This window comes from Triticum urartu, chromosome 3A, assembly GCF_056163025.1.
Source record: "Triticum urartu cultivar PI428250 chromosome 3A, HENAU_Tu73, whole genome shotgun sequence".
NCBI lineage: Eukaryota > Viridiplantae > Streptophyta > Magnoliopsida > Poales > Poaceae > Triticum > Triticum urartu.
Genome location: NC_141875.1, coordinates 570,405,660 through 570,428,887, shown reverse-complemented (window position 1 = coordinate 570,428,887; position 23,228 = coordinate 570,405,660). Strand labels below are relative to the sequence as shown.

The 23,228-nt window shown below is 47.5% G+C and overlaps 3 protein-coding genes across 3 annotated transcripts; 1 reads left to right on the top strand and 2 right to left on the bottom strand.

Moving 5' to 3' along the window:
• Positions 1–621: 621 nt before the first annotated feature.
• LOC125545142 (putative inactive receptor kinase At5g58300) lies at positions 622–5,957 on the bottom strand. The gene is made up of 3 exons (XM_048709024.2): positions 5,507–5,957; positions 2,189–3,547; positions 622–1,575 (listed from the first exon to the last, which is right to left on the bottom strand). The coding sequence occupies exons 2-3, from the start codon at positions 3,474–3,476 to the stop codon at positions 959–961; spliced, it is 1,905 nt and encodes a 634-aa protein (XP_048564981.2). The 5' UTR covers positions 3,477–3,547; positions 5,507–5,957; the 3' UTR covers positions 622–958.
• Positions 5,958–9,549: 3,592 nt separating this feature from the next.
• LOC125545141 (uncharacterized) lies at positions 9,550–14,645 on the bottom strand. Its single transcript, XM_048709023.2, has 5 exons — positions 14,363–14,645; positions 14,166–14,267; positions 13,174–13,294; positions 10,449–11,519; positions 9,550–10,165 (listed from the first exon to the last, which is right to left on the bottom strand). The coding sequence occupies exons 2-5, from the start codon at positions 14,210–14,212 to the stop codon at positions 9,746–9,748; spliced, it is 1,659 nt and encodes a 552-aa protein (XP_048564980.1). The 5' UTR covers positions 14,213–14,267; positions 14,363–14,645; the 3' UTR covers positions 9,550–9,745.
• Positions 14,646–18,369: 3,724 nt separating this feature from the next.
• LOC125545140 (DNA-directed RNA polymerase subunit 10-like protein) lies at positions 18,370–21,734 on the top strand. Its single transcript, XM_048709022.2, has 5 exons — positions 18,370–18,647; positions 18,786–18,855; positions 19,177–19,235; positions 21,279–21,373; positions 21,463–21,734. The coding sequence occupies exons 2-5, from the start codon at positions 18,820–18,822 to the stop codon at positions 21,486–21,488; spliced, it is 216 nt and encodes a 71-aa protein (XP_048564979.1). The 5' UTR covers positions 18,370–18,647; positions 18,786–18,819; the 3' UTR covers positions 21,489–21,734.
• Positions 21,735–23,228: the final 1,494 nt, after the last annotated feature.

Genomic DNA, 23,228 nt, shown 5'->3' with positions numbered 1-23,228 from the left:
CAGGACCTCCCCGGTCCCGGCGAATGAAGGCGATCATCCATCCATCATCATCCCCCATGTTATTACCTGGCCGAGACGCGCGGCCGGCGGCCGTGGCCCGTGGAGTGGACAGCGGAGCGGAGCCCATCCCCGTCGCACTTGCAAACCGTGGACCCGCCGGAGATAGCGGTAGCTGCCTAGCTGGTCCCGTACTCTGGTGAGAAGAGAAGAGAAGAGCTTTGATTGCCGCGCGGCGAGGGCACGGTCCGTCCGTCCGTCCGACCGAACCCAAGAGTGGCTGGCATTCACCAGCGCGACGTGCCCGCGATCCTAACACGTGCCGCACCGCACCCACCGGCCAGATTCACGCCGACGGAGGAACGGGGACTGAAGAGCGCGGTGTCCTCCGCCGACCGGCGTGCTCCAGACTGGAAAAGGCGCGTGCCGAGCTGGGCGGCGACGACGGAGGGCGCGCCGTCCCCGCGCGCTCCAGAGCGTGCCCACGGCGGAAAAACCAACGCCGCGAGCGCAGCCGCCGACGTCGTTGCCGCCTGACTAAAAACGAAGGCAGCAACTGCGACCCACGAATCAAATCTTCTACGTACGCCAAACTAGAAAATCTGACAGGTGACAAACAGGGGGGAAGATCAACTCAATGAATCCCATTAATCACACTCTGGAGAAAAAAATCATGCCAAATTACAGGGCAACACAAACACCAGCAGTACCATCAGATATCCAGATCAGTAGCCTCGCCAGTCACTACTCCGAAAACGGCACAGAAAAATTACCCGAAACGAAGAAAGAATCAGGGATCAACAGAAACCGCACTCCACTAATCAACCAAGCAAGCGGCTATCAACTTTCGCTCAAAGCTATCTATATAACCAACCCAGTAACTATGCAACCTAGCTTAGCTTAGCTAGCTACCTCTGCATGCTAAACACAATGGGACTCCTTTTATCTCCACGCCCTGCCCTCACGGCGCCTGGGCGCCGGTCTCCTCCGGCGGGCTCGCCGGCCCCGAGTACGAGTTCCGGATCTCGGCGATCCGCCTGATCACCTCGTCCATCTTCGGCCGCTGGTCCGGCGCGACGGCCACGCACGCCATGGCCACCTGGAGCAGCTGCACCATCTCGTCCTCGATGTTGGGGTGCCGCAGCAGGTCCACGTCGAACACCTCCGCGGTCCACTCCTCCCGGACCACGGACTGCACCCACCGCGGCAGGTGCTCAACGGAGTCCTCGCGGCCGGGGGACCTCAGGGGCGCCTTTCCGGTCAGCATTTCCAGGAGCAGGACGCCGAAGCTGTAGACGTCCGACTTCTGGGTCGGCTTCTTGGTCTCCAGGACCTCCGGCGCGCGGTATCCGATGAGCCGGGCGGGGGCGGGTAGGGTGGTCATGAGCTGCGCCAGGCCGAACTCGGAGACGCAGCCGTCAAGGTTCTGCGACAGAAGGATATTCGACGATTTCAGGTTGCCGTGGATGAACTTCCCGCTCCCCTCAGCGTGAAGATGAGCAAGTCCACGAGCCACACCAAGAGATATCTTCACTCTCGTCTCCCAGTCCAGTGCAGCTCTTCCAGTGGCTTTGTTCCCTGAAAGTCAACCGCAGCAAATGTCATTCATTTCAACAGTCAACAGACACCATGGACACTAAATCTTATCAACCACTATTTCTGCGGCTGGCATAAGCTACTGTGGGTGAAAGTAGACTATTAAATCTAAGTTGAGTTCAGTGCCACAGGGAACACTAACTAGGAGAAACAGGAGGAAAGTTCCACAATCTGACTGCAGTCTGCAAGTGCTTAACAACAATGGTAAAGGCAAAATAAATTCATATATCTAGAAGGTTAATGGCTATCAGTTTATTTACAGAAATTGGAGGATTCATCTTAAGAGAGAGTGACCAGAATTATAACAGAAATTTTAGAGAAAAGGACAAAGCGCAAGGATTCAGCATATTAACTAGCATTATGCCACCCCCACTAATAGCATTCCAAATCACTGTGTGACTTTCGAAGTGTATACAGTATGAATTCCAACCAAGTTTTGGAAATGCTTGTAGCCGACTAGTGCCAACAGTTAAGTCTGAGTTACCAATCCTCGCTTCAATGCGGAGAAACATTTTGAATAGGCTAGACCACTAGAAGTTCATAAGCACTAATAGGCAACTGATTGCAAATAAAACAGGTGAAACAAAGAGCATACCATGCAAAACAGCAGCAAGGCTACCAGCTGGGACATAGTCATACACCAGTAGCTTTTCATCTTTGGAGTAATAATAAGCACGCAGCGGAACAATATTCTGATGCTGGCCAATCCTGCCAACTATCTCCATCTGCTGTTCAAAGTCTTTCTTCCCCACCACCATCTCCTTTAATCTCTTGACCACAACTGTGGTGCTATCCTCAAGAACAGCCTTGTAGGTAGTTCCAAAGCTTCCTTTTCCAAGTACTTCAGCCGAAGCTCTCAGCAAATCCTCCAGGTCAAAGTTATATGAAGAACCCTCGAAGAAAACCAGTTTGTTTCTCTCTGCCTCCTGAACACTACTGCTGTAGTCTTCCTTAGGGGTGTCTGTCCTTCCACCTGCAATAGCTTTTCCTTTGGATGACGAAGCTGCGGTTGGTTCTGTGTGTTTTTTTCGCTTGCAAATACATATCAAGAGCACAAGAATCAAGAGAAGCAACAATACCCCTCCTGCAGCAGCAATTGCAATTAGAACACCTGTCCTGATCCTTTTCCAGAAGCTCTTCCTGGGTTTGCTGGGCACTGATGGTGGTGGTGTCGGTGAAGGAGAAGGCGCAGTTCCAGGACATGGTTCTAATGGTAACCCACACAGAAAAGCATTCCCTAAGAATGAACTAGCTGGGAATTTCTGCAAGGAAGGTGGTATTGGACCACTGAGGTTGTTGTTGCTCATATTCAAATGCCTCAATTTGGGGAGACGCAAGTCAGGGATGGGTCCAGAAAGAGAGTTGTTCTGGAGAAGGATTGCAGTAAGTCCAGTGAGATTCTGTACTCTCAATGGGATTTCCCCATCAAAAGTGTTGTAGGACAGATCTAGGAATGTTAGGCTGGATGAAAGTGTAGTTGGTATGATTCCAGACAGATTATTATGCTGCAGGTAGAGGGAATGAAGAGAAGGAATAGATCCTACATCAGGAGGGAGGTCAACAGTAAGGCGATTAGACCTGAGGCTCAACACCTCCAGGGCATCAAGCTTGCCAAGCGTATCCGAGGGTATTGGGCCAAAGAGTCCTACTGCAGGTAACCGTAGTGTGTGTACACGGCTATTGTCCGGTGTGCATGTCACTCCAACCCAAGAAGTGCAGACAGGTGTTGTGGAGCTCCAGTTGAGCTTCCTGCCATGGGGCAGGGATGCAGCAAATGCAAGAAGAGCCTGCTTGTCAGAGTTCAGATCGGCACTTTCAGCATACAGGATGCATGCAAAGAGAACAGCAGCAGACAGAGATGCTGCAAGTGTAAGATGCTGCATTGTTCAGACTTGCTGGAAACCAATAGATTTCAACTCTGTAGCCCAAGCTTTCTCATCAGCTCTTCACTCTCCTAGCATGAGAGAAAAAGAAAAGGTAAGTGAAAGTGGCCGACAAAACGTCGAGGCAATAATAGATAGTACATGTAAAAGGAAGATCCCTAAAAAGCAGTGAAGGAAAGAATTCAGAATATAAAACATGAAGCATAAACTTTGCACCTAAATATACTTTTGGCACTAACTGCCTAAGAGCTAGAAAATATGCTCAAGAGATATGCAAAAATAGAAACATGGAAGGACTAATAGTGGATTCTCTCCCCTACTCTATCCTAACGAGTTGCAGAAAACCATCTATCATGGTAGCTTGTTTTCAGAAGAACTTAGAGTTAGATAAGCGAGATACTGAAATGTTCCCTTCGATTAACAGTATATGGGTTGCATACTGTCATCTGCATGTTCATGGCTTTAAAATCAATGCCATTTTAGATCATCCAAAGACGGGTTCATCGGCCAGATAACAAATAGTATACATATACAGGGCTTTGACAGACCAAACTTGCATACCGGCTCTGTATTTGGCCAAATAATAGCATACCTCCTCCAACACGATAATGTTCTTGAGAGTTCTGGGGCAGCATTTAAGAACTCTCCTGTTTGTACCTACCTTAGCTATCATTAGGCATAACCAGAAATTGTTCGCTTTGCAGTGCAACTGGAATTGCAACGATCAGAACAGAAGCTGGTGCAATCGCATACTTAAGTAACAGAATAAGCCAATAGAATGATCCAGGGGAGAAATGCTTCCATGGTGAGGCATTCTATGCAAGACACCTCATATTTGCCAACTACTACATAGTAGGCTCCCCTCTCATAGGCTCCATTTGTCTCTTCCTCTAGTCTCCTCAGACTCTAAGCCATAAGACCCACCATCAAGCTGACTGCTCTGGTGGTTCTTATTGGTTCTCAAATTTCAACGGGGGGCAGTTGAGATAATGTGCATGTGACAACAGCATACTGTCCGGCTCATATCACTCATTGGTCTCCTTTTCGTAAAGCAGAACCCAAATTACGCACATTAGCTTAGGACTAGCAAGCAATCATAAATTAAAAAAACAGTGGACAAATGATGCCAAGAACTTGTTTCAACTAGGCTCCCAGAGGAAACTTTGCTAGATTCCCTTTTGTGGAGGCAGGTGATCCCCTTAAGTGTACCACAGCACACTACCACCAGTACCAGCGTACTCACCTAACCTTACATGATCCACACCTGAATTCATGTTACCGTTGTGTTCCCAATTAGTACTACTCCCTCTGCACACGATTATAAGACGCTTTAGATCACTATCTAAAACGTCCTATGATTGTTTACGGAGGGTGTAGATGCTTACCAAAAGAAACAGCACAGGCACTAAAAGGCAGGGGGCCTAGGGCTAGGGTAAAGCTCTCCGGTGGATGAGAGAAAGCGAGAAACGAAAGGAGAGGAAGGAAAGTAGGGTCTTTGATCTTTTTGGAGGGACGGTGGGGGCTGGCCGGCTGGCATAAATCAATGCAAGTGTTCATGGCTGCATGGGCTACCTGCGCTGGCACGGCCTACACGCATCCATACACCTGACTGTGGACCGAGTGGAGTGCAGACAGTCGATGATTTTCCGTAGACAGGATTACAGCAGTAGAGATTTGCCAGTATGTTGAAAAGAAAAGAAAGAAAATCACCAACTCATCATCTAGAGAAGGAATTACTACCCAGCTCTTTGGCATTAAAGAAACAAAAACAAAGCTTAACTAGCGACAACAGAGCACTTATCAAGCGCAGACCAAACAACGGCCAAGAAACTACATTGCGCTAATCTACTCCACTCCTAAAACCCGGGGGGGGGGGGGGGGGGGGGGGGATCGAGCCCGGGTTCCAATCTCGGCGGGAGAGGTTTGGAGGCATCCGAAGGCGTCGCTCGCTGCATCCAAGAAAACACGGCGGAGAAACGGAAGGGGCCACGCGAGGAGAGAGGGAGAGAGGGAGGGAGAAGGCCGCAAACCTCTTGGCAGGCGGAAATCGGGAGACGGCGGAGCGCGTCCTTCCGTCCGTCCCTCCCTCGCGCCGTCCGCCGCAAGATCCAGCCGTCCTCCGCCCACCCGGAGTGAAGTCACGCGCCGATCGAGAGCGGCGGCCGGGAGGAGGAGGAGGAGGAGGGTGAGGAGCCGGCCCGATCTGCGCCGGAAGCGGCCGGCATTGCGCGGGGAGAGGGAGAGGGCGGAGCCCGCGCCGGCCGGACCGCCGCTCCGCGCTCGCTGGGAGAGTGGAGGGGAGCGTGGCGATCTCGCTGCGCGCCCGCGACTGAGCTGCGTACTGTCTCTGTGTGTGTGTGCGGGTGGAGAGTGTCGGGCGGGTTACATGTGTGTGGGGATGACGGACGCGGCAGCGGTGGCAGTGGCGCTGTGCCTGTGCTGTAGAGAGGAGAACTGTGCGGGCACTGCGGGCCGGTGGAAACTGCGTGTGCAAATTTGGCGTGCATTTAAGAGAAGCGTCAGTTACCGGGCGCTTGTTTTGGAGTAGAGCAGTAAAATAAAGTCTGGGAACTTGTTAGAGTGACGGATTTGCCCCTGAGGGAGGGTTGACACACATCTGGAATTTGCCTGGTATAGTCCTGGCCATGGGCCGCCCGGCCTGACGCTGCTCCCGGGCCGGGCCTGGGCCTAGGTTTTAAGCCCGAAGATTAGGTCGGGCCGGGTCTGGGTCCGCTGTTTTTGCCATTTACTGAAGAGGCCCGGTGTGTTTTTTGCTGTGACGGGCGGGGCTTGGGTCTGAAAAGTAGGCCCGATGACCGGACCGGGCCAGGCTCGGGCCTGAATTTTCTACCTCGGGCTTGGTCGGCCCCGGCCCGGCCCGGAGGATGGCCAGGTCTAGCCTGGTATACCTGCAGGGTATGTGTGTAAGCTCACATGGTCTTTCAGCCTTCTTGCTTTTTTTTGCAAAACATGGAAACATCGTAATGCTAGTAAAAGAATTCTTTTAGAACATGTCAAAAAACATTTTGGCTACCCATTTTAATTTTATTTTGCGGGCATACCCATTTTCTTTACACCAAGCTCTGAACCATCATATTCAAATTCACCAGAGGTCACTCGACTCGTTCCTAAGTTTTACCTCGGTCACTGGACATAGGAATACCCGAAATACGGGAACAAAAGTCACATCAGTGAGCACCCGCGGTCACCATGTATGCTTTGGCTCCGTATCCTGCCTACTCCCCATGTTCTTGAAAGAATGTATTTTCAACTTTGTTGAAAAGTCAATTTTTTTATATATTCACCCGTATTTATATAATAATATATTAACATTTATGCCATGAAATTAGTAGCATTACATTCATGATAAAATACATTTTTATTTACCTATTTGGTTTCACAAACATTAATATATTTTTGCACAAACTCGGTCAAATTTTAAGATAGTTTGACCCTCCAACAAAGTTGAAAATACATTCTTTTAAGGACGGAGGGAGTACATGGCATATTGTTTGACCGATTGACTCTCCATGTATGTGCCATAGGACAATCACAAAGTGAAATTCATGTGCGGTCATTGGACTTGTCCTCGAAATTCATTTTGATCACCGTATTCAAAAATAAATTAAGGGCGCATGGGCCACTTGCATGTGGTTCTTTTTAGGGGGGGGAAAGTCATGTAGTATTTCTCCCCCAAAACCCGAGCCCCCTGTCCTCATCGTCCGTCCACCACCTCCCAAATCGCCTCTATCGTGATCAATCAATCAAATAGCACACCGATGATTAAAGTGAATTTTGAGGACAAGTCCAATGACCGTCGATGAATCTCATTCTGGCACATATGTGGGCGGTCAAAGGATCAAACATCATGCCATGTAGTAGTAGGTAGAACATGAGGCCAGAGCGTACGCGGCGACCGTCAGTGCCGCTGATATGATTTTTGTGACCTTATTTCGGGTATTTCTAAATCCAGTGGCCAAAGTTAAATTCGGTGACGAGTCCAATGACCTATGACTCGTGCACCAACGTGTACGTAACGTAGCACACCCAGTGTAACCTTGTTTACGCCCTCCGGGCCACGGTTTCGAGACGAGTCGGGAGAGCGAGGCGAGGAGAGGGGGACACGGCGGTACAGGGACAGGCCCGCCGTGCTGCACGGCCATCTCGCAGCGCTCCGGCCGGGCGGGTACCGAGATCCAAACCCTGCGTACAGGGATAGGCCCGCCGCGCAGCAGCAGCCGCGCGTGCTGCACAGCCATCTCGCAGCGTTCCGGCCGGGCCGGTACCAAACGAGATCCAAACCCTGCGTACAGCTGCCCGGGAGGCGAAGCCATGAGTTGGCATGATGGCCTACTGGGCACCGAGCAGTGCCCCCTGCTCTACCACAAATGTACACCGAGCACGAGCAGACACGGAATAATAACTCCGTGCCACGCCTCCACCGTTTAATCCCGTTCAAACTTCCATTCAAAGTTGCTGGCTCGCTCTCCTGAATGCCTGCCTGCATTTACAGGCCTACAGCTACAGCTAGCCGACTACTCCTACGTAACAACAACGGTCACTCCACGCTACGCGTTCCAGCGCGCTGCGGTACGCTGGCACAGCTAGGAGTACGATCGACGCCAACATTCACGCGTAGTACATAGCTACGTACGTACAGCGGTACAGGTCGGCTTTGACCGACCGGCGTAACGCGAGCGGCGGCTCGTTCCCACCCCGCCGATGGGGGAAGTGGCCTGACGGAGGGAGCAGCGCCTGCACGATCGCCGTGAGCCTTGGCCCGGTGCTGTGCCAGTAGCAGTAGCAGCAGCAGCAGCATGCATTGATTGATTGATTCATGTTACAGGTAGTTGTTGTGGTTGTGATCGTACCACGGTGGTTGGCGAATGTGAAAGCCGTGGGGGTGGAGGAGACCGACGCGGCACGAAAATATTCGTCGCTGGCCGACGTCTCTGTGACTGTGAGATCTCCGCCAGCGTTCAGAGGCCCAGCACTACAGCAGCGGCTGGAATGGATATGGATGGCTGTCGAGGAGGTCCCATCTCGAATGGCGAACCGTAACAGTTCAGAGGGAGAATCTATACCGAAGATGTTCAGATAATTTGCTGCTCTACGCCGAGCCACCGTGGATCACAGGTCGTTTGGCCTACGATTCCAGGATTATTATGCTAACGAAGTGAGGGTTGTATTGTATCTCGTGCTCCGTAGATTGGTACTGTGTCATTTTTCTATCTCCTACAACATGGCTAGCAGAAGCCTAGGACCTAGAAAGCCTAAAACTATTGTATTGACCATCGCAGCTTGCAAAGTACCGCTTTGCCACTAGGATAATGGCAGGATTGAAAAGGTAATAATCTCACCCTGTTATCGGGAGGCATCCTCGAGCACCTGGGAACGAAAGGACCACCAGTGCTTTGTGCCAAGTAAATAACACTGCACTATTGTATTTATACTTTGGCCAAATACAGGCACTCCTCGGGCTGACAATGGATGGGATTTATGCGTCTCCTGCCGCTTGTCATTGCAAAACTGGCATTGCATAATCAATAGGCCAGCCAACCGCATACCTAGAATCGGATCACGGAGGCCCCAAACTGACAGCACGTCGGACAAGACCTACGCAGGCAAGGCAGCAAGCAGGTGGTAACATGGCCATGTGAGTATCTTAGATTTTCAACAAAGTTAACAGCAAAAGACAGCCAAGTAAACTCCAACGAGAAGACCTCCTTGCGAAATGGAACTCCTTGGGCAGACAAATGAGGAGTAAATTTAGGAAACTTTTGTGACTCATCAACAGTTATCACGACGTACATCACAGCGACTGCGTGGCCATCATGGTTGACTCTGAAGCTTAAACATGTGAGTGCACTGCAACACCACTAGATACTCTCCCTTTCAACTTGCAAACCACTGGCAGACCAGGAACAAGGTGACGGTGTTTTCGTAAGAAAAAGTTTATGAACATAAATAGTGGTGTTCCGACACTTGGAACCTCCAATCTCCAGATGCTAGTGGTACATTGTGAAAACCCCACAATCTTGGCATCTTTCAGCAGATACATGAAAAGACGGGGGAAAGGGAAACCAGACCGAATGAGATAACAACATACGTACAACTCTGCGTGGGTGTGTCTGTGCATGCATCTATCAATAAAAAGGCCGTCGAGCAATAAAGATCTTCCTTCATCTAAAAAGAGCAGAATACAGCCTCGCAACTGCAAAGAACAAAACAAACGACCGGACAGATGAAACCTTTACAGACGATAACAATCACAGAGGACCAAACGGCTCTGGGAGCGGCTCGAACCGGTGATCGAACACGGGGCTCTGGTCCGACTTGTCATCGAGGCTGTGCAGCCAGTCCGTGTTCTTTGTGTCCTCCCTTAGCAGCATCTCCTCGTACCTTGAGCTGCCATACATATCCAGTTCGCTCAGCGTCTCTTTAGTTCCCATGCTTTCTCTGTCTGGGGAATCAGTTGAGCTCCCACCGTAGTGTGAAAGGGCTCCAATGGAATCACCGGAGAAGTGCCCATTGATGCTGCCACTGTCGGTGTATGCGTCGTGCTCGCCATTTGAGGTGTGATGGCCAGGATCGGACATTCGAGCTGAACGGCCCTTGGGAGCCGAAGACCGGATGCTATGAGGAAACAGAGATGCGCCACGGATGCCGCCCAGGTTATGTCGAATGTCCTGTCATAAATAAGGGCAATTCAGTTTCTTCTAAATAATACCCCCAAGTATTATTATAATTGCTAGTAAACTGCATCAAATTAATAGTGCACTAGGTTATAGGCTTATATTACAGCTCACAAACCATCCTAAATTTCTTCTAGAGCATCCCAGTCATTAGTCTAGAGATGACTCCATGCAGTGAACACAATAATTTGTTGAAAGCATCACATAAGCGAAAAGAAAGGTTGTCAACCTCTAATGGCATTGCCGCAGATAATGTAAGTATGAGGGTTGAACATACCATGTGCCTGATTGCCATGTCAAGTGACTTCCTTGATATTGTCCTGCCAAATCCATTTTCTTCACTTGTGGCAGACCGAGAGGGTCTAGCAGGCTGACTGTCCATAACAGATCTCTCAGTTTGTCGATTCTGGTGTCCATTGGTAAGAGAAGGTGTCTTGGATGGTGCATCAGAAAACTTATTTCGAGTAATAGCAGGCACAGATATCTTCTTCACAGGAGCTGAGGTAACTGGTTCAGCATTCAGGGTTGACTTGGTTCCCAAACCAATTCCTGGCCGTGCTCTACCAGCAGAGAGTGGCCTTTCTGGTAGCTTTGTCCTTAGGTTAGGAGGAGTGTCACTTGGAAAATCTGGAATATCTAGTGGCCTAACTGGAGCTCGCGGACGTGTATTTGGGGAACTTGGACGGGATGATGGTGCTGAGGAAGGTGCTGACATTCGACCACGGCTGGCTGCCGATCGTCCACTAGATGTTAAGTTATTGCTACCAGAAATCCTCCCAACTGAAGGTGAGCGAGCTATGGATGCAGCTGATGGACGCATGGCAGGCTGGCGTGTAGGTGTAGACGATCGAGAGCTAGAACGGGTCACTGAAGCTGTACTTGAGGAAGAGCTGGTACGAACAATTGCAGGAATTCTACCAGAGGATGAGCTGGGACGACTCACTGAAGGAGCCGTGCTTGATGATGAGCTGGAAACGCTTCGGGGCCGAGAGGTTGGAGTTGATGACCTTGAGTTCTGCGCAGATGTGCTCTTCACAGAGGTTGAGTTGGCCATGGAGCCGGAACCATAAGGACAGTTTTTGACTGGAGTAGATGGACGAGTTTTGACCGGGGTAGGTGGACGGGTTTTAACCGGAGTAGATGATCGTGCTGCCACTGGACGTGAAGCTGGAGCTGATGGCTTTGAAGAGGGAAGAGTGCTAGTCCTCTTGGTCGGGGTAGTAGGTCTCGAACTGACAGAAGAAATGCTTGGAGTGAGCACTGATGACCTGTTTGAAGGTCGGGACATGCTTCGCACTGGTCTATTGGGAGCTGCTGAATGCCCGTTCTCTGTTTCATGAACAGAAAGCTGAAATAAAAACGTGATGCATTTATGTTAGTTTTGATCACTGATCAGCACCATATAGCCAACTAAGAAATAATAGGTGTTAAGGAAAAGTTGTACAGATAAGTATGTTCCTATGGTTGGTTAGATGAGAAATAGTGCAATACAATTATACCAAGTATGTGAATTGCCCCATTCCAAACTACATTGGACTCAGTTGCTTTCACTGGACAATAGTTGCCGTAGATTGTACAAAAGGAAAGGTTTAGCATATGAACATGAGAGGACATGTGTAACATTGCAAAACATTCCAAAATTACTTAACAGAAGTCCAATGGTACAGACAATCGACCAAACACCTGAATGCTATGTATTCTGTTGATCTTCATATAATAGCCTAAATAAAAGAACAAGAGGTTTGCCTAAATTAACATGATTCCTTTTCACTTCCATAGAGTTCGTTGCAACTTTACCAAGATATTATGGTCCATAAAATTGAAATCTATACCTGCAAAGCCTGAAATTAAGATGTGTTACAATATCCTATGAATTTCCCAGGATGTATAAAACTTTTCTTTCACCTTTATCTGCGTTTGTAAGATCAGCAATCAGTTTTTTTTTGTGAGAAAACACAAAAGCTTTGCGTGCCGATGCATTAATTAGAAAGGAGTGTGTGTTACAAGCCTGAGGCTTAGGCTAGCACTTTGTTAGAGCCAATAGAACACCAAAGAAGACTACAACACGGCATGGGCAGCATGAATAATCTCCCTGAGGCCTGACGCCCCGGCATCTACCCACACAGTAGCATGTGAGCAGGCAGTGCACATCAGGGGGCACGCTGGTGAAGACCTGCACGTTGTGGTGCCTCCAAATCTCTCAAATAGTGAACTGGATGAGGGATGAAGTGCCCTTGCGCAACACTGCTGGGACGGCATGGATGGCCAAAAACCATCAGTCAGTGAAGCTAGCCGCTGACTGTGGAGGCTGGGCGGGAGATCAGATCCATGCGAGAGTTGTCAGCCAAAAGGCCATAGAGACCGTGCATTTTTACTACGGTGAGATTGCAGGCCACAAGTAACGGGTCTGGACAACTATTCAAGTTACATAGAATCCTTCAAAACATTATTTTACATTGTTGTCCACGGTATCACTAAATAAAAGAACTTAACGAAATCCCTTGGCCTTGTAGCCTCCTGCAAACCCCTTTTGAACTATGCCGAGTGATGAAAAACTAAAGAGGAAAACTAACACCTTAGCAACAATACGCAGCAGTGAATAGCCACAGCTGATATGGTGCATTCAATAGGCAGGATTTGAATGACTCCAGTGATTTACTTCGACTATTAATTACTATAGGTCAGTTATAAGTTCGCTGCGTTGTTCATGACAACCTCTTCAATTCAGGCATGCGGTATCAAAACGGACACCAATGCCGCCTGCGTGCTTGTGTGACTGTAGTTTTGCACAAACTAGTCGTGAGTCTTGAACCTATTGAGGTTTGAACTCTGGACCCAGTGCGTTCCTAGTTCTATCTGTACAACCCGTAACATGTGCATAGAGGGACATTGACAGGCATGTAACAGGCCAATAAAGCAAGATATACTTCCTTTAAACTACAAGTTAATAATGAAAGCTGAACCACCAGAATGCAAAGATATCTGAAGCAAATAGTACCAACCCTTGATGCTCTGGTGGTTGAGGAAGATCTAGTGACGGTCCGTTTAGGCACATTTGATGGTGGGGCTTTCTCAGCAACCTCCAGTGCAGGAGCACGGGGTGTTCCCGGGGGAGTAAGAAGCCTGAGGAATGCATTCACATGTTATGTAAATCATAAAAGTTAAGCCGAAGCACAAAACACTCCAGCATGAGAAGCATATATCTCATCCAACAGCAAAACACCACATATTTTGGCAAGCACTGGTCATGCGAATGACATCCAAATAAACTTTAGCCTACATCTTGATGGTCATTAATCATCTCACCCCAGTATAAGATGTGGTACCGGGTTTTATAGGTCACTACATAATTGCAACTGAAACACTGCAGTGATTATACACAAAATGGCAACTCAACCAGACTAAGATTGGAAATTAATCAGCTATATTTATGGATCGCCAGTTGCTGCCGGGCCAACCTTCAGTTAATCCTACATGGCTTTGACAGTGCAATAACTCTGTGGCAGTGCAATTGGAGTATCAGTGCAGTATCCAATTTAGGATATCCTAAAGTTGGCAATGCTATCGGCCTGCCTAATTGCAGTGGCATTTATCTATTTTGCCTTTCCAAGATACTCCCATGTTTAGATGAGTAATAAAGTGACATACAGTATGTGTTATGTCCCATGCTTTGCTCCGCTAAGAAGGAGCCCACCGACCAACCATCCGGTTGCAGCTAATCCTAACTAAACCAAGCTGCTTCAGTTATTCGGTATCATGCAATCTTAACCAGAAACAATCACACCTGACACGACCAACAATACCCCACCATATGATTGGGGCAGTACCACAGATTCAAAAACGTCTGAAAACCAACACAGCATCGCAGCCATTACACTAAGCTTGGACCGAGGATTCGCAGTTCGATGGCAAAGGGGGGAAACATGAAATCGCACACAGACTTAGCGAATCAGATCACCGCCAAACGGGAGCAATAATTGGTCTAGTGCATCACCAGTCGTAGTCGTGCTTCCCGATCTCCGTGCCGAGCAGCTCCTCCATCTCTGAATCCCGCCTCAGACTCCAACAAAATCCCCAACTAGATGGAGACCAGCAACTGCGAACACACACGGCAGAAAAAATCACTCATAAACTCAAGCGCATGCGGCCGGACTCAATCAAAGCTGCGGTAACCGCCCGCTGCTTACTTACACTGTCTCCGGCGATCCGGCGGGGCGGCCGGGGATCGCTCCGCCGCGCGGGATCCGGATCCCGCTCGACTCACGCCGACGGCGACGCTCCGAGAGAGCCGCGAGGAGCTCCTGCCACCGTGTCCTCCTTGGCCTTTGCTTGCGGCGATGTGGCGTGCGAGACAGCGACCGGGACGAGAGGAGGAAGAAGCGAGAGGGACGGGTGCGTGCGTGTGCTCGTCGCAGTTATTTTTTTTCTCCTCCCCCCCCTCTTCGGCTGCGCTGTTTTGATTTCCCTTCCCGTTTTTCGAATCGCTGGGCGGGTGAATGCGTGGGCCCTGGCCGTCACGAGATATATCGCTCGTGGGACCAGCGGGCCGCGGGCCCAGTTGCCAGTGGGTGGCTGGGTGCGGGTGGGCGGGGGGCGGGGTGGAGAGGGTGAAAGGCGGGCGGTAAAAGTCTGGGAAAGTCGGCGGCGGGTTTGCTGGGATAGAGGCGACGTGTCGGGGTTATGGGGTCGCACGTCGAGGTCTCCTTGTCGCCGGGCCCATCTGTCAATCAGTCAGCTGCAGATGGGTAAAGGGGGTCCTCGATCGTGTCGTGGGATGGTGGGGGTCTGGTCAAAATTGGAGCGTTGATTGTTGAGGTGGATCGCTGGTCAATAGTGGGGAGGGTGGTTCCATGACCTTTTCTTTTATCGGGTGTAGGTGTTTCCTAAATTTTGAATACTTACACATTTACTATGTGGTCAAAATATGTACTATTCCTAAACTGTCAAAAAAAAGTGTGCGCCGGTATTTAAATTCTTAGCCAGCAAAGCAAAATTGACCAGTATGTTTTTTTTGTTGCGAATAACTAGTATGTTTAGTGTTTGGCAATAATGAAAGTCAAATATGAGCCTCAGTTCCACATGGTGTGCTAACTGATTATCCAGTTCATGCCACACCTTTGGTCAACGACAGCACAGTGTGGCTTAGTTAAATCGAATGATGAACTGTCAAACTAGCAAGAAGCTTTCAGGCCTTGAGGGGTCGAGGTCGATGCAAGGGTAGCGTAGCAGATGAGCCACACGAAAAAAAAATAAAAAAAAGCATGGCATATGAACGACTAGTGTGTATCAGCCCGCAGCTGGACGTGCCAAGTGGAGTAATTTATGCAGCGTCGACGTCAGTTAATGAACGGGAGAAGCTTCCATTTACTAGGATCAGCAGCCTCCCGTGAAGTTTGTTCGCGGGAGCACTTTGTTTGCAATTTTACCTTCCAGCTTTCTTCTTCATTTCTCGCAAAGAGTTACTCTCTTTTGGTTTTGCTTTTACACTTTGCGCTAGTTTATCTTATAGGGTCTTTTTTAAGAAGGATTACCCCGTCCTCTTCATTAAAATGATGCATACAACTATCTTTATTAAAAAAAATTAAAGTATGATAAAATGAATACAAAGATCAACCAAAGCCAGCTTTGAGGCGAATAAATATGTACCCTGACCGCATCAATAGACACCATCTAATCCAGTTGCCTCGAGAAGACATCCGGCTGGCAATCTGAGAGTACCAAACGGTCTAGGCGGCCCACAACTCACACCACATGCGCACACTCTAGAATCCGCTGCTGCCATTTTCCTTCATCCCATCTTGAGGAGGGATCATTGTGTATATCTTGCCAGTCTCATCTGCCGTCGACGTCACCACGACACCAGACATCACTATCTGTCATGAGCATTTCACAACCTTAAGGATCAATTCATCCCGCAAGAAATATGTACTGCAGATGGGACATAAGTGCAGTCTAAATATATCAAGGCACTTCACGGTGCATCAGAAGGTAGAAGGCAGATGGGTGATTGCCAAAAAGTCGGACGGTAAGCATATCCATGGGGATTTTTGAAAGGAAGATACAACTTAATACTATAACGAACACAGGAAGGAATCATTCAAAACAGCAAAACGTCTGAAGAAATATGGCCAACAAGTGTGTCAGTCAGCTAAACTACATGCTGCCAATTAAGCATCACTACCAATGGAACATACTAGAAAAGAAGGAAACTTGAATAACACTCTCTTCACATACATGAACGATTCACTGTCCGTACAACACTAACACTATGTTCACATAAACATTTTAGAACCTTAAGGACCAATTCATCCCACACAGGAACTATCTGTGTCGTAAACGGGACATACATGCAGTCTAAAGATATCGAGGCATGTCAGTTACTTCTCACTAAAAAAAAAATAACATGCTTGACAAGTATTGAGCACTTCACAGAAAGTAGACGGGTGATTGCCAACCAGCAAACTTATAAATTTGGACAGTCAACACAATAGCAGCAGCAGCATTCCTATAGACAGTCAAAGAGCAATCTTACATTCACCGGTAGAAAAATGGCCTTTAGTTCCGGTTCTGAAACCGAGACTAAAGAGTCGTTACTAAAGCCTCCCCCTTTAGTCCCGGTTCTTATACGCACCGGGACTAAAGGCCCTCCACGTGGCCGCTGCCTGGAGGTCCACCTTTAGTCCCGGTTGGTAACACCAATCGGTACTAAAGAAAATTTTATGATTTTTTTAATTTTTTTGATTTTCAAATTTCTGAATTATTTTAACCTCTAATTTCTAATCACCCCTCATCACTGCTCAATTTAATCTCTAATCTTTAATCACCCCTCATCATTCCAAATCATCTAACTTCCCGAACGGTCACACATCCTCTCACTACTCCAGCCTGAGCACGCTTAACTTTTGGGTTCTATTCTCCCTCCTTTCTAAGTCTACACTTGTTGTTTTCCTGACAATAATAAGATGTCAATCCTATTAACCCTCAGGAATTTAGCTTGAGCATGAAGTCACACATTTCACTGTTTGAGTTTGAAACTATTGTTCTAAAGAACAACAATTATTTAGTAACACTAATATTTCTTGAATAAGTAGTTTGACCACAGTTTGACCAGATTTGACCAAAATTCAAAAAAACTGAAATAATTATTTAGTAACACTAATACTTCTTGAATAAGTAGTTTGACCATAGTTTGACCAGATTTAACAAAAATTCAAAAAAAAAACTGAAATTTGAGCATAACTTTTTTCCTTTTAAAATTTGAGGATTCTAAAAATTTGCAAACAGGCCATAGGCTGTCAAAATCGGATGCGGATTTTCGTGCTGAACATTTTGATATATTATACATTTTTTTCTGACATTGTATGCAAAAGTTATAGCCGTTTAACATTTTCCCTGCACTTATTGCAAAACATGTCCAAATTTAAGTTTTAAAATTTTCCTAACTAATAGATGTGGTAACATAACTACATCTCGAAGGATTTTAACTTTTGAAGTTTTTATCATTTTCTTTTGCTTTTTACAAAACTGAAAAGGCGATACACAAGGGGGAGGGGGTAGGATTTGAAAATTGCACCATTAGTACCGGTTCGTGGTACGAACCGGTACTAAAGGTCTCAACCCCATTAGTACCGGTTCGTGCCACTAACCGGTACTAATGGGCATCGCACCCTTTAGTATCGGTTCGTGGCACCAATCGGGACTGAAGGTCCCATTTGAACCGGAAGTAATGCCTGTACGGTGCCCTCGCCGCTTGAATCGGGACTAATGCTCACATTAGTCTCGGTTCGTAACGCAACCGGATTAATGTTTTTTTCTGGCCGAACGAAAGCCCTGTTTTTTACTAGTGATTATACACACAACAAATCTTACTACATTATACACACAAAATTCTGGAGTACACACATGAGCATCTAATCAGTGCAATGACCTTGATTAGCAGCATCCAATTAGATGAACAGTTGCGTCCAATTAGATGAACAATTGCGGTACCTCCAGACGAGTGCTTGAACGACTAGGAAAGGAACTTGCTACTGCTACTCCATCTTGTACTAGTGCAGAGCCTGAGCTCCATCTTGTACTCGACGCCGATGGTGAAGCGGGAGAGGAGGTTGAATCTAATCATTTCCCATCGGGATCCCTGGAGTTAAGCTTATTTACGATCAGATGCCACCGCGAAGTGGCCTTTACCTGTTCGATGGACAAGCACGAAATAATCCCGATCCCCATTATCCTCTGTCCTCGGCCACTCGTCGTTCGTCAACCCTAGCCGCCAGCGACGAGGCCGTCCCGACGCCGCCATCTCTCGTCGCCGGTGAGCTTCGTCCGGCGACCCCGACTACCGTCTGGTCCTCGAGCCGCCCTTCCCCGGCACCGCGAGTCCGTCCTTCTCCCCCGCCGCCCCAACCTGCCAGCAGCCGACCCCTGCCGCCGGCGACGCTGCTATTCTCCCCCGCCGTCGCCACTCCAGAAGGTCAAGGTGAGCTCGTCCAGATGTGCAATCCCATCCCTCTCCATTCATTTTCCATGTCTTCTATCACACCGTTTGTAGATTAATCCTCTCACTGACCCTCGCCTTCGTCCCGAAAACCCTTGTTCCCCTTTCCTTCTTCTCCAGCGGCGGCGGCAAACGCGGAGGCGGAGGATCCAAGATGATCATCCCGGTCCGCTGCTTCACCTGCGGCAAGGTAAACCCCATCACCCCCACGCTGCGGCTTAGGGGGTATCCACACTCTTCTTCTAGGTTTATGTGGTGGTACACTAAGATTTTTCTCATTGATCCTCTCAAATAACCAAGTGATGTTTTATCGTATATGGCCCTCTTAGGGTGTAGTTCACATCAATTTTTCTAGGGTTAAGCTTACTGAAAAGTATTCCATTTTAAACTTCTGTGAATAGCTCTGCATGTTTTTTCTTATCTACATATTCGTATAATGAATCGGGAGAACTCGTGGCCTTTGCCTGAAGAAAGAGATCAACTCACAAGATCAGTTTTTATGCTTGGACAGGTGATCGGGAACAAGTGGGACCACTACCTCGATCTTCTCCAGGCCGATTACACTGAGGGGTAAACATTTATGCATCCTGGTTCCTGGGCTTTGGTTTGATTATGCATATTGTACTGGCTCTGCCTTTGATCCTGATTTGGTGGATGATGGCCTTGAGGGAGCCTGCATTTGCAATGTCGGCTTCTTTTCATTTTTAGCTAGAAGACTAGTATGCTGTATATCTTGTGACGTACATGGTGCACCACTGAACACCATAGCGTACCTGATCCATAATGCATGAACACTGAAAACTAGTGGCTGTGTCATGCATCTTTTGATGCATTTGGGGGCCCTTACTAGTGTGGTGCTTCCCTGTTTTAGATATTTCATAAGCCTTCTACTTGCCCTTTCACTGAACTGTCACTTTGACTGGGATGTATGGAGCAATTAGAATTATTCCAGTGTTAAACCAAATGGCTAAGAATGGATGATAGTTGCTATGTTTGCATCCTATTACGTGTTTTTCCCTTTGTTAAAGTTTTATCATATTTTCTTAGTGTCGAACGTAACTAGGTACTTAAGAGTATGGTAGTATACTAATCTTTGTAGTCTTTGTAAAACAATATTTCACCTTTTTAGCCATGTGTACTCTCCATACTCTGCATGCTGTGTCGTAATGTTATGTTGGAACAATATTGTGTATCATAAATGGACACTAGAAAGACAAAAAAACAGAAGCTCGGGATGAACTGTAATTTTTATTGCATGCGATTGTATTATATTTTCTTATTATCGGACGCAGCGAGGTACATATAATATAGTAAAAAATGTCATCAGATTAGCCATATGTACTCCCCACCCCTGCTTTGCATGGTTTTTTTTTTGAGCAGGAATAAAATTCATTCCACTTAGAGCTGGCGCACCATCTGTGTCAACCAGAATCGAAACAAAGTCTGGGGCCTCCACAGCCCAAACAGAAAAAGGGACAGCAGCCCTCAAACCAAATTGCGCCAGAGAGTGCGCAACCCTATTACATTCCCTACGACAGAACATGAACTCATAGGAACCAAAAGAAACATGGCATACACTCCTAGCTTCCCTGAAGAGAACACCCAACTCTGCTGTGTCGTAGTCCCGGCCCTTGAGCGCATTGATCATCATTAGACAATCTGATTCAAGGATGATACGCTGAGCACCCAGATCTGCCACGCCCTCAATAGCTTTCATGCATGCACTGATCTCCGCTTGCAGAGGGCTCCGGACATACTGCATCTTCCCAGCCGCCGCTGCTAGGAAATTTCCCATCTCATCCCGAATTACAAAACCCCAAGCACCCACCTCTGACTCCGCAAGGAAGGCCGCATCCATGTTTATCTTTACCCGACCTGACTCAGGGGCAGTCCAGGACTGTTTTTGCATGCCTTGTGTGTTGCCCCTAGCCTGCAAGTTCTCAAAGTCTTGAACGTGTCTGCTAATGACCCCACTCACTTCCTGAGCTGTTTTCTGTTTGTCACCCGTATTCATTTTGTTTCTCGTAGTCCACCAGTCCCATAGGAGTACAGCCACCCGGTGCTTCTTCTCTTCTGGCAGTGCACAAACAGCATTTATGACTTGGAAAGAGTCCTTACAGTCGCACAACAATAGGCGGGTCTCTTCCAGATTCTGCTCTCGCCAAACCGCCTTCACACACTTGCATGGTGTTTCTTGTTAATGAACACTATAATGACAAGACAAATGTTCATGGTGTAAAATTGTAATTATTTTACATACATATTGGAATTACCAACATATTGGAGCCTACCGTTGAGTGTGGCTGAGGTGCTTGGTTTCTGAAATGTTGGAATCTTTGCTCAATGGTGTTCCACCTTGACATTTGTGTCCATGTTTTTGTTCCCCATGCTCAAGACTAGAAAATCACTACTTATTTATCAATACAGTTCCTGAAAACTAGAAGAGCATCTTTACCCTACCTATTTTTTACTTTTCTAGAGATTAGAATTATTAGAAGGGAGACATCGGTTATAGTTTATTAGATAATTTTATTGTTAATATTGTATATAATGCGTACAACTATTATTTTGAAATCTGATTTTATCCATCTTTCTGCTGTTGTATGTTTTTAGGGATGCTCTGGATGCCTTGGGCTTGGTTCGCTACTGCTGCCGCCGTATGCTCATGACCCATGTTGATCTCATCGAGAAGTTGCTCAACTACAACAGTAAGTTGATGCTGTTATGTAACTTCGTAAGCTATATTCTGCTGCTTCCTTTGTTATTTCTTTTGTAACTGACAGTAGTTCATTTTCAGCCCTGGAGAAGACGGAGACAAATTGAACCCATTCTGCCTCGAAACCCTTGTTCCTTTGTCTTTTCAAGATGGATGATATGCTGTTTCTTATGTCAGTGCTTAGGAGGTGCAAAGTGTGAGGTCCTGAAATGAAGTTGGTTTGTTCATGAATCTCCAAGGACTGTTAGTGTGACCATCCGTTTCTAGTATGTAATCTTCAGGGCTATATTAACCAACAAGTCTATGCATTATCCAGTTTAAAACTTATTAAGCTCCAAGCCTTGAACATGTTATTCGTGTGCTTTCTGTTGGATCTTGTTGGTTGCGGGCACCCATAGGTATCTTACCACTGGATCTTGTTGGTTGTGGGCACCCATGGGCACCTATGCATTGAACTTCCACATTTACCTGCATGCTTGATATTTGTTTGTTTTCTATTCATCTGATGATATCTATTGTATTTAAAATCAAGATAGATAACAATTGCGGTTTCGAGCACATGCAGACAATGCTCGTCGAACATTTGTTCGTTACTGCTGTTAACTTGAATTGTCATCCATTTATCTACTGGTTGACCTAGGTGGTAATCATATTGCAAGGGTGTCATTCCCATTGGTGTTGACGTATAGTGCAATCATCGTACTATTCACTGATGCATGCATAATTGCACATGCTTTAGCAAAGCCTTGCTGTACGGTAGAGATGCTCTGTTTGCGACGGTCCTGCTTGTTTATGCTGATGCTGCATCCATAACATGTTCTTGTAGGCCTAATAATCATACAATCCACCTCTCTCCTTTCCGTCGACCTGCGATTTTCGTGGAACATCCCCAGGGATTAAGGTTAAGATCAGGCTGCTTAATATATATATCTAGAGGACCGTCAGCACTAAAATTTCCTATTATTAACAAAACCCCTTTGAATTATTCGGCGCGGACATCCGAATATCTGAGCAGTCATTGTCAGATCAGATGTAGTACAGATCATGGTACTTTTCTTAAGACTACGTACGAATCATGTGAGTGCTTATGGAAGACTAGCACTTGGTCTGCCGTTTACTTTAAGAACCTCTTCTTCTCCCCCGAGAGCGACCGCTCCTGACTTGCGATTTTGCAAATGGCAACTTGGCGGTGGTGATCCGGCAAGGCGGTGACGCCCCCTCCAAACAAAGGTCGTGGCGTGTGAACCGGTGCCCCTTTGCCACGATCCCATTCGAGGCATTTTCACCGCCTTATCAATCAGATGACGCGCGAATAAAGAGAGGATCGACGTCGAGATCCACCGCCGGTGCCGTGGTAGCGTGAAAGCTAGCGAGCGAGCCGCGGTCTTCCTGAACCGTCGTGTCTGCGTTCGTTTTCTTATGTCACTGATCCGTCGTGTCTGTCGGGCGCCCTGCCTTTCCTCTTGGGTTCATCTTACTACGGTTTGGGCAGCAAAGTCGTCGGTGCCTTTCATGTCGTCCTCGGTGAGATGGTGCTTGTGCCGTCCGCTGTCCTGTCTGTCAACGCGCGTGCGTGCTCGCTTTTGACATGACATATGTCATATCTAAAGCGAGCCAACATATGGTACGTTATCCCCTGGGTTTTATGTTGCTGAATGCTGATGATAAGGCTGTCAAGGACTTGCCAATGGGAGAAGCAACCGTGACCTCCCAACTCAGCAGGTGGGAACGGAATCCTCAGCTTCCTCTGCATGCAAGCTCAGCGTGCTACTGTAGATTACTTGCTCTTGTTCCCCACAAGCTATATGATCAGCAGTTGAGATGATTAAGCTAGCCAACCAAACCTA

Excerpts from the sequence above, each read along its gene's own strand:
- LOC125545142 (XM_048709024.2), bottom strand. The coding sequence starts at position 3,476 with ATGCAGCATCTTACACTTGCAGCATCTCTGTCTGCTGCTGTTCTCTTT. Across the intron at positions 1,576-2,188 it reads CCTTGCTGCTGTTTTGCATG|GGAACAAAGCCACTGGAAGA; the intron begins GTATGCTCTTTG and ends GTTGACTTTCAG.
- LOC125545141 (XM_048709023.2), bottom strand. The coding sequence starts at position 14,212 with ATGGAGGAGCTGCTCGGCACGGAGATCGGGAAGCACGACTACGACTG. Across the intron at positions 11,520-13,173 it reads CAACCACCAGAGCATCAAGG|CTTTCTGTTCATGAAACAGA; the intron begins GTTGGTACTATT and ends TTTTTATTTCAG. Across the intron at positions 10,166-10,448 it reads ACATGGCAATCAGGCACATG|GACATTCGACATAACCTGGG; the intron begins GTATGTTCAACC and ends TATTTATGACAG.
- LOC125545140 (XM_048709022.2), top strand. The coding sequence starts at position 18,820 with ATGATCATCCCGGTCCGCTGCTTCACCTGCGGCAAG. Across the intron at positions 18,856-19,176 it reads GCTGCTTCACCTGCGGCAAG|GTGATCGGGAACAAGTGGGA; the intron begins GTAAACCCCATC and ends ATGCTTGGACAG. Across the intron at positions 21,374-21,462 it reads GAAGTTGCTCAACTACAACA|CCCTGGAGAAGACGGAGACA; the intron begins GTAAGTTGATGC and ends GTTCATTTTCAG.